General features: G+C 35.0%; 1 protein-coding gene across 4 annotated transcripts; it reads right to left on the reverse strand.

Annotated features, from left to right (window-relative positions):
• Positions 1 to 4,959: 4,959 nt before the first annotated feature.
• On the reverse strand, positions 4,960 to 10,185 carry LOC111493398. Of its 4 annotated transcripts, none has more exons than XM_023143104.1 (10): positions 9,930 to 10,183; positions 9,332 to 9,453; positions 8,447 to 8,639; positions 7,919 to 7,968; positions 6,885 to 6,954; positions 6,657 to 6,794; positions 6,079 to 6,581; positions 5,707 to 5,991; positions 5,515 to 5,571; positions 4,960 to 5,436 (listed from the first exon to the last, which is right to left on the reverse strand). In XM_023143104.1, the coding sequence occupies exons 2-10, from the start codon at positions 9,404 to 9,406 to the stop codon at positions 5,248 to 5,250; spliced, it is 1,560 nt and encodes a 519-aa protein (XP_022998872.1). In that variant the 5' UTR covers positions 9,407 to 9,453; positions 9,930 to 10,183; the 3' UTR covers positions 4,960 to 5,247. The 4 variants fall into 4 exon arrangements, with proteins under 4 accessions (XP_022998872.1, XP_022998873.1, XP_022998870.1 ...); XM_023143105.1 differs by having other exon boundaries at positions 6,079 to 6,575; positions 9,930 to 10,181; XM_023143102.1 differs by having other exon boundaries at positions 6,079 to 6,794; positions 9,930 to 10,185.
• Positions 10,186 to 10,971: the final 786 nt, after the last annotated feature.

Raw genomic sequence — 10,971 nt, forward strand, 5'->3', positions numbered from 1 at the left:
AAAAAGCAGAAATCTCGCCGTCTAGCTTTTAACGGTAAGAGCGCGGGTAACTGTTTTCTAGAGACGTTCCAAAAAGTGTTGAATTAGCCGTTATATTTAACGGCAGGATTAAAATAATATATATTTATTTACATGACGATGAGTTATACGTATACATCCGCCCAAAAATTTGCAGTGTCGGTCCACAGCATAGTCGCCTGCCGGTTACAATAAATGCCACTGCGACTTCCGAGTATTTACCAAAATGGCATTAATCGATGTGCAAGTTTTGGATTATTTTTTAAAATTATAATTTTATCCTCATAATTTTTATTAAATTTTTCTAAATAATTCACGCTCTAATACATCTTTCGAATTAATGTCTAAACAGATACTCGATCCGACCGCCCTAAGATTGAGAGAAAATGACACTGTTAGGAAGAATTTAGCAATTTGAACTTGCTTTTACGATGAAGCTCGAGTTTCTTTTTTTTATATATATATAAAATTCAAATTTAGGGTTTGTTGTCGAGGTCGGTGTGGGAGAGTATGTCTGACTTTATTTCTTGATTCAAGAAAATTTGCTACGGAAGTTGAGTACTTATCTTTACTAACTACAAAAGTTGCTTTGTGATCCTCGAGTTTTCTTACTAGCCACCTCAGTCGAGACATGACCACATTTCTACTATTTCAATGGCTAGCAATCTTATTTCACATACACGATCGCTTTCAACAATCAAGTTATTGATTTTTTTAGTAAACTTTTCTTTACCCGTTCTTCTCGACTTGTTATAGTAAATATCACCTCCAACCTCCTTGTAATCGAACTATATGCGGTCTTTTAGTTATGGGACCATGGGCTTGCTCGTAAAGGCTTCCTTATTGATCATTGAAGGACATGTCTTCCTTCTTACCCCATTGAAGGCCACCCTTTGATCCATCACTTTGGCACACAAGATCTTGTCATCTCAACTCACCACCATGGGAGAATTTTGCGGAGTAATTATAAAGAGGTTCAGTACCAATAACGTCATATATCAATCAAAGTTTAAAACTTTTCTCTCGAAAATAATAATATTTCCAACAAAAATATAATTTTTTTTTTTAATCGATAGTCTCGTTTCAATCTCTGGCTATCTAATTAACATTATCGACTTGAGCCCACAAAATAACAAGAACGGAGTAAAGTGATGAGTTCATTGGTCGTGGATTAGAACTATTGAATCCAATTCTTTAATCATGAATGGCATCAAAGTACACGAGAATCTCTCAAGATAAGGAGCGGTTATTGGCAAGCAACTAAGAAGAAAGATAGGTAAATGAAACGACCCTACGTTGAAATAAGAGAATTTTTGAAAACGTGCAGGCATAGAACTTTATGGCTAAAAATGCTTAAAAGAACTGAATTACAGGTCTTTTTTTATATATATATATGATAAATTTCTATAAAGAATATATTTTAAAAATAAAATTAATATTTTTATTATTTATTAAAAAAAGAAGATGAAATAGTAAGAGAAAGTACAGAACTAGTCGAGTGTCAATCCAAGGGTCAAGGACGAAGTATCCATAGATCAGCTCACAAAAATGCCAATGGGATGAAACCAAAAGGTGGTCCCACAATAGCGTTGATCACAGACCATCAGATTAAGATCAGATGGTTGGTGACGAATGTGTAAAATAACGGGCATAGACATTTGAGCCATGCTGGGTGACAGTCCAATCAGAGTCGGGAGGCGCTATGTAATTTGGGGCTGTCACAGTACTGTCAGTGCTACCTGGGTCACCCACGTGGTCTTGGGATTCTTCTTCTACCAGACGCCTACCAAAAGGAGAAAAAAGAAAAAGGAAAAAAAAAAACAATATATTTTTTTTTGGATAAATAGAAGGCCACGTGGCGAGCATCTGATGCAGTGATTTTAATCGTCCCCCACATTCGCGTAACGCCTACAAATGCAACGTTACCACCTCATCAAAGGCAAAATGGAAGTTTGGTTCTCAAAAAAACTTTTAATTCCTCGTTGACCACAAACCAATAAGATCGCCTGACTTTTGTAACCACCATTATTATTACATATAATTTGTTCTTTATTTATATTTTATTTTTATAGATGGAATATTGGTGAAGGTAAATATTTTTAAATAATCATTTAATTATCTATTTTAAATTTCTTTAAGCTTATAAATACAATATTTTATCTACGTTCTTTTCTTTTTTTTTTCTTTTTTTCTTTTTAATATAAAACCAAACTAAATTATGAAGACTAAAAATAGCTTTTAGAATTTGGTTTTTTATTTTTGAAAAATAAATTTATAAATAGTTTCCTTATTTTATTCCATAATTTTATTAAATAAAGCCAAATTTTGAAAATTAAAAAAAAAAAACTAATTTTTAAAAAGTTTATAAAAACTATTTTTGTTTTAAAATTCAAGCAAATTTGGCATTTGATGGCCTCCAACATTCTTGGCATCCATTTGTAACATGATCACGTTACTCACTCCTCACTTTTAAGAGTGAAGACAATCCCCACAGACCAATATGAGTCCTTCCAACATTTTTGTCCTCGTTCACATGCATACCAGGAAAATTGACCATAAAGTTGTTATGGTTGGATGATAAAAGTCTGACTAATTTAGGGAATGATCATGAGTTTATAATCAAAGAATAGTCTCTCCATAGATGTGAGGTCTTTTGAAGAAGCTTAAAGCAAAGCCATGAGAGTTTATACTCAAAGTGGACAATATCAAACCATTATGAAAAGTTGTGTTCATCTAACAGTTATGATTGAGCAATCGAAAGATACACCTTATTAATACAAATAGTAACTTATTGTTCATCCCCATCTTTGAGATAGCTCTAATTCAAACGCGTCTTGGAAATGAATGAAAAATTTGAAGAAGTAGAAGGAAAGGCTTAGGGTTTATAATAAATGAAAGGGAAATCCAAATGGGATTTGGTTGTCTGATTTTTGTTGATATTAAATGCAAAGGCAGCTACCAACTCGACAAGCCCTCCAACACCTTCTCCCCCACCAATAATTATTCAATTCACACACACTCTTTTTTAGTATATAACTATCGTAACGAAAATATATATTTTAAAATTAATAATAAATTCACATTGGTTCTGTTCGACTCAATTTTGTTTTAAAACAACTCAATTCATAAAATCTTCATTTATTTTCCGACCCAAACTTTATGAATTAGATTGGGTTGATTAGGTTATTCTAACGAGTCCACGTGACATAAAATGGTTGAAGAATAAACTATGGTTTATTTTCTAGAACTTTATTACCTTTTTCAATATATTTCTTTTCAAATATTAGTACAAAAAAGATTTTTTTTTTATTACATCACATCACAAGCATAAAGTGGAATTCTATTTTTTTTTTTTAATTCAGAAATGAAAAGAAAAACCAAAATAAATAATTATTTTTTAAAATTCACTAATTAAAGTAATGTAAAATGTGAGAGAAAAAAAAAAAAGAGCAAAAAGAACAATCAAGGATGACGACAGCCCTGGAAAGATGACGTAATCACATCACGTCACTACAGAACCCGACCTACATCCACACCCTATATCAACTCCTAATGCTCTTGGAGCCTTATTTATTCATGGATGTCCCTTTCACCTTTTATTTACCCCTCATTTTTCACTTTAATTACTCAACTGCCATTATATATGTAGTTTGTTTTTTATTTTTCTTCCAATTGACCAAAATAACCCTCCTAAGAAATGTGGGGCATGAAAATTCTCATCATTTTTCGGTATAGCGATAGGGTTATCGATGATGCTACCAATTATATTCATGTCTCTATCTCAATTTTTGTTTTAACGTTGGCCTTTGCTAGAATTTTCTAGTTTGACACGCTTTATTCGTCCTAGCGATGATAGGATTTTTTGAGTCATCAACGACCATCGTTACTCGGTATAGGCTTTGTGGGTAATATCTCTAAGCACTCTTTATTACTTGGTTAGAATTCGAGATAAATTATATACCTATGATAGGCTACACCTATGAGATTCTCTATTCTTATGACTAGTGTATTATGTTTCAATGTAGCTTAATCTAGCGATCATTTGTTCTTCACTGTTTCTTTAGCTGGATTATAAGCGGCGGTATTTTGTACTAGGGTAGCTCCTCCCAATGGCTAATTGGGCTAGATTGAATCGTTATCGTACAAAATACTGTTAGAAAATTATTTAAAAGAATTGAAAGATAATGTCGTTATATATAATATATATAATTGATTGGAAAAATAAAATAAACAATATAAGGCAATCACATGACCCTTCATATGTTTCAAGAAACCAAATAAAGAAAATTAAAAAGCAAAGATGTAGGGACCCCTACATTTGTGGGGCACTTGGGTGGGACATTTAAATTTTAAAAGGAAAAAAAAATTATAATTTTTTTTTTTAATAATTTATTGAGCACACATATTAATAATAAAAAAGGAAGCCACTAATTTAGAGGAACTATGGGCCGGCCCACAAGTTCGTAAAAAAAAAATGATATTCCTTTTATGCCCTTCATTTCTTATGTAATTCCTATTTTACCCTTTTTTTTGTTTTTTTCTTTTTTGTCAAAAAGTTTGAATTTTTTAAGATTAATTTATTAATTCTAATTATATTTTTGTAACTATGTAATTTTTTCTTGTCTAAAATTTATTTATATAAGTAGATATTTTTCTCCCCTTTATAAACGAACACGAACCTTCGCTCGTATCATCTTTTCCTCACCGATATTCGATCAACGCTAAAATGCATTAGTGTTACGTACATCTCTTATTCAATCTAAGATCAAACTTCTTTCTAAGCAATTGAAATGGCAAAATAGACTCATCTTAAAGCACGAGTTGCGTTAAAGAATCCATAGCGCACGAAAAGCCCTTTCGAGCACAAGTTAAAGACAATGAATTTCTTTCGACCATTGCGAGCGAGTATGTAAGGTCAGGCTAGGACTTCGCAAGACCATGTTTAAAACCAAGTAAGTAGTATCCTTTTGCTTTACAATATGGTTAGAACAATACACCTAGAGCTTATATATTCGAAGACATCGAAACCTACACCTTATCTCATAGAGCCTCCATTTTTTCCTCTTTTCTGGGTTGCAGAGATGGAAAGACAATGAACAGTTCATGAACAAGGAAAATATTTGGGTTCAATACCAAAGCACAATGGTGGTTTTGCATCTGTATGCTAAACAAGTCAGTGGGTAACCAAGATTTCACATTCCTAACTTCCTAGTATAACTAGAAATTCAATCACATAACTGTGGGCAAACATACAAGCATGTTACTGGTAGTAGATTTGAAGGACGATGTTGTCGGGGCCGAGCATGTTTCCTTCGATTTGTTTTCCCTTGGATATGGATAAATGGCTGCCAATTCTCGAACACGACATAGAACAGACTCCGGTACTTGCTGCAATGCTTGCTTTCGACCAAGAACAACCTGCCCAGATCGAAGATTTCAGCATAACCCAGATTCAAAAGCATCAAATTTTGTAAAGAAAAAGGAACAAAATCCAACCTTTCTTCTGTTTTGTAACTGGGTGTCACTTGCCTTCAATAGATTTCTCCATTTATCCTGAAATCGATAGAAAAGAAGTTGCAATTCTACTGATTAACGATAAACGAGCAGTTTCAGCAGTTCGAAACGGAGCAATTACTGTTCTTAATCTACACGAGAAACTAGTTGAAAGTAAACGGAAATTGGTTTTACCTTGAGATCGACGGACGTTCTATGTGAAGATGATGAAAACTGAAGCCTTTTTATTTCTGTCCACCTTCCAACTCCGTACTCCGAAACGCCTTCTACCAACTTCATAACCTCGGAAAGAGTCCATGATATGTGATGCTTCCTACGACTGTTGCCTTTTTGAGTAGTATTACCTTTCGTGACGCACTCATCTTCAGTGTTCTCATCTTCGGACTCGGCCGAGAAAGACTCCACGTCATTTTTATCTTTTATGCATAGTATCCTATTGTCCTTGATCTCCTCCGGCTCCTGATTATGATAAGGTAGCGAGTTAAATAGAAAGTACAACCAAGATTATGAATAGCTTCTCGATTCACAAATCGGCACTGATCTTACCCAACATATTCTCTTCTTTGTTGAGTGACCTTCTTCGATTGGAAGACCGAACGGAACCTGAATACAGCCTCCGTTGAATGATTTATCCTTAGGAACGATTGGTGCTGCTTTAAGTTTCTTTTGCCATTGATGCGTGTGACACACGGAGGGGAGAGATTTGTCCTTGGAAGCTTTCAGAGCGCTTTTCTTGAAATTCGATCTCGATTTTTGTTCAATCGACTCTTCACTGTATCTCCTAGGAGGCTTCCGCAATCTCTTTTCTGTAACGGGTGTTTCTACTTTGTTTCCTTCATTAAAAGGAACGATTTTAGATTCGTTATGCTCAGAATTTAATTTCGAGGAGTCGCAGCTTGAAAGCCTCTTCCTTTTCACAGGCCTGTCGTCTGACATGTTCTCGTCATTCAAGCACGCAGTAGAGCTACCTGAACATCCTGACGACCCAGTGCTCGATGAGATCATAAGTTTGCCGTCCTTTTGATCAAACGCAACATTATGCCCTGCAACTGACAAACTATTTTTAAGCTGAATGTCTCTTATGAAAGGAGAATTCCAGTCACATAGAGGTTTTGGCCCCAGACCTCCAGCAAAAGACAAATCAACACCAAGATCTGTTGTACAAAAACCTTGTGGGTAACCAAAATCCACATTGCCTAGAAAAGAAGCATTGCATGAACCGGGAGCCAAATTGAAGATATCATCCGTGATTTGACGGTTCACTGAACAATGGAAAGAGAAAGGGCCGTGATCAAAATAGAGTAAAAATTCCAAAATACCTCCGTTGCAAGCCAAGTTAGAGAGGTTCTCACCAGTTCCCGAAAGTTTGTTGATCCCAGAACACACAACATCATCAGTTCCTTTCGATTTTTCATCACGGACCTAGAAGTACAGAATTATTTTCAAATGGTGTCTTGATAAATAAAAAAGAACAAAATGATCGAGTATATGCCACAGACAGGTTCAATCTCCGGTAGCATCAACTCTTAGCTGGCCACATGAATGACCATAATGATGTCAAAACAAGGAAATTAGTGAAGCAAAAGGTCAATCCTCTAGTTGGACATTCCATTTAAAGCAAAATGTCAATGATCCAGAACAGGCTGATATGCGCAACCAATGGTATTCTATCGAATTGATACTCAAATAAGGTCATAGTTTCCTATTTGAATAAATTTAAACGTTTGTGTATTCCCTTCGATATTTTGTTTGGTTCTAGTGATGTAAGGCTTTCTTCTAACATAATTAATAGTTTATAATTTATGAGTTGTAAGTAGAAAAATCCGAGTTTATTGGCTTCAGTCCACTATCTGTGTAATTCTCTTCCATTGTCGTCATGGAAACGTCGCATGCAAGTTTGCAATCAATTTCTTGGGACCTTGATTCTTCCTAGTCTTCTATAATCTAATCAAATTTTATTTCCAACCTTTACTTTTAGTATATCTAAACTAGGTACCGAATGTCGTGTGCTACTACCCAATTAATAATCGTGCAGAAAAATAAAAGACTGTCTACTACAGAAGTTATATTTTCTACACACATACATACATACATATATATATATATATATTAAAAAAAAGTCAGAAATTTGGTTCCAACAAAATAATGACCCGAAGGATAGCTAATCCTGTAAAAACAGAAAAGTCACCAATAATTGAACAACGTCAAGACTACACAACCTGCGGTTAATGAAATGTTAATGCCGGTGGCAGGAAGGAGCTGATACGTTTTCCCATAAACAATGGAACTGTGATCAAAGTGATGGACTGATATACCTCTAAACAATATTGAAGAGCGAAATCATGAAAAGAAAACGGAATTAAAATACTTGGAAATTAGATCATACCTCTTGCTTGGTTCTCTCTCCTTCTAGTGTTAGGCTAGAATGTAATGATTCTGCGATAACGAATTGATATTCATAAGTAGAGAATAAGTGAAGGCATGATGCACACACACATATATTTCTCGTTTCAACAAACGAAGATATGAAGAACAAAAAAAAAAGGAAACAGTGATTTCTGGTTAATTCTGAAAAAATGGCAGATAGAAAGAACCATGGATATCCAAGTGACCTACATCGTTTAGTTGAAGGCGATCTTAAGATTTAAATACTCTATGTAGGTGGCTACTATGGGTTTGAGCCAGCCAACCCAGGAGGGTAAAAGGAAAAAAATCGTGAACGAAAGAGGAAAGAATCCAAATTTCTCTACCAAAACAAACACAATTATTACAAATAGAATGAATAGGAAGTTGAAACCCCCAACAAGTGATAAAACACGGTATCAATGCAAATGTCGGTAAGTATTAAAAGTGAATCCAGATTTGTAGAGAAGTACAAAAGACAGACAAACGCATAGATCAAGGAGATAATTACCACTATCAATCTTTATTTGATCAAATTCAACAGCAAATGAAAAATTTTCAATGCTTAAGCACTTATGAGAGTGGAACGTGTTGAAATCAAGGACACTGCCAGGAAAGCATTTGTTATAGTCCGGTTGCAAGAAATGTTCCACCCCTAAGACATCATCTTCCGGGGCAGGGAAAATAGATAAATCCGAGTCGACCTAGAAGGAAACAAGAGGAATCAGAACTATCAACTTCCCAGGGGAAAAACAAAATTACAAAAATACAAAAGATCGAAAAGTAAATTTATGTCAATATCGAGAAAGCCCCCATCAAGTCCATAATACTTTCCTATCAAATTATCGTGTTCAACTTCAACCTTAGCTAACCATGATAACTCTGTCAGTTTAAACAAATCACGTCTGGATATATTTTCTCCACAACTTTATCATGCATGATGCATCTCCTTTTCATCAATGTTATGACAAGTATTGAAGGAAAAGAAAATGCTGAGTCCAAGTGCAGATTCACGAGTTCAAGCTAAACTAGATCGGTGTAACGTTGCAGTATCTCTAAGGGGAAGGGGGCAATAGGGTATACACTTTCCAAAGCATAACATCATTCTAAACAAATTTCCCCCTTCCATAATGATCCTACATGTAGATATAATCAATTCGATAGCAAACTAGAATGATAACTAACAATTGTAAGAACATTAAATAACATAAAACTCCACAAAGTTTCATACAATTTTTTGCAAATTTACAAAATTTCCTACGAAATCTTTCGAAAGAAAAGCATAACAAAAACAACAAACTTGACTGGTAAAGACATGAAACGCCTAAACAATCAACACATAATGCTCAACAATTATGAACTATAAACTATCTACTCGATTGAAAATCATGCATACATCAGGAAACTCATAAGTAAACATTTTCGTAGCCTGATTGGAAGTCATCATCGTTTCCTTCGACGCTGCATTCATCACGTAGTGAATACAAGCAGAGCCTCTCCTTCAAACCAAAGGTGTGCCTGTAATTGAAGAACAAAAAACATGTTTTAAGTTTGCAATGTAATTGGAATGGCATAACAAAGAAACAGTGACGGAAAGAGAGAAATAATTGCAATTCCCTGTCTAATAGAACGCTCAATTTGCACAAAAAACGACAGATTAAGCAGATGCAACTGAATTAAGAACCAAAAATAATCACTCCGATCCTCATCAAAATCAAACCCAGGTGGACCTCAGCCACACCAACAGTAAGAGAAAGACACGAAACCATTGAAAAAACCTCCATGCAGCCATAGCTCAAACCAGCACTGACCCATCAGACCAAGTAAACAACTATTACAAATTCATCGAGAGTTAGGTAAAGAAGACAAGCACCCAACAACCAAAAAACGCAAAAACACAGAAAACAAGCACAAAAAACAACAAAACCACAAAAAATGAGAAACCCGACAAAAGGAGAAAAGAGGAAAGGAAGCATAGCTCAAAAGGGAAGTACCACAGCTCAAATTCTGAAACACCCAAAGCTAGAAATCAACGTCCGGATCAGTAAAGGCTAAAAAAATTCACAGAACAGAGGTACAAATCAAACACATTGCAATGCCTGAGAGAGGAAATTGTAGAGACCCAGAAAGAAAAATGGAAAGGAAAACGAGGAGATGAGAAAAAAGGGTGACGAACGGAGAAGACGAAGCAGAAGAAGAGGAAAAAAGGAGTGAGGAACGAAGCAAGTAAACAGAGCGGTGAACTTTTAGGTGACGGATTTGAAATGGGTTTGAAAAAAGTTGGATTGAAATGTGGAGAGTGGAGTCCGGAAGAGGTAGGCGACAAGTCATCGCCATTTGCCGCCTTAACGATCCGGTCCTTCACGAGTCATTCTGACTCGTAATTCGTGAAAGTTAAGATTTCCCACGCGCCTCTTTCTCACGCGCGGCCCCAATTCTCAATTAAAATTTTAAATTTTGCTTTTTTTAGTTTCACGCTAATCAATAAAAATTTTGTTGAGATTTCTTTGTTTTTATTTATTTGGATTTTGTTTCTCTTTCCTATTTTTATTAATTTATTATTAAATTTTGTTCCCCGTACAATTTTGAAACATTTATGAAATTTTAAGAAAAATAGTGTCAACATTTAATAAAATAGGAGTACTCATAAAAAGGACAACATAATACCCGACCTAAAGGGCGGGTACATGAATGAACCAATACCACATTTAATTGAGAGCGATTCAATGTTTTACTTAGAGTAATTCTACGTTGAGCGACCTTCTAAAAATTTTCTTGGAATGAATATGTAACAGTCCAAGTTTACCGTTAGTAGATACTATCCTCTTTGAACTTTTTCTTTCGGAATTTTCCTCAAAGTTTTTAAAACGTGTCTACTAAGAGAGGTTTCTACACCATTATAAAAAATTATTCGTTTTCCTCTCCAATAGATGTGTAATCTCACAATTCACTCCTTTTGAGGTCTAGTGTCCTTGATGGCACTCATCCCCCTCTCTAATCAGTGTGAGATGTCACAGCATGTTACTGAGAACAAAA

This window comes from Cucurbita maxima, unplaced genomic scaffold, assembly GCF_002738345.1.
Source record: "Cucurbita maxima cultivar Rimu unplaced genomic scaffold, Cmax_1.0 Cma_Scf00018, whole genome shotgun sequence".
Lineage (NCBI taxonomy): Eukaryota > Viridiplantae > Streptophyta > Magnoliopsida > Cucurbitales > Cucurbitaceae > Cucurbita > Cucurbita maxima.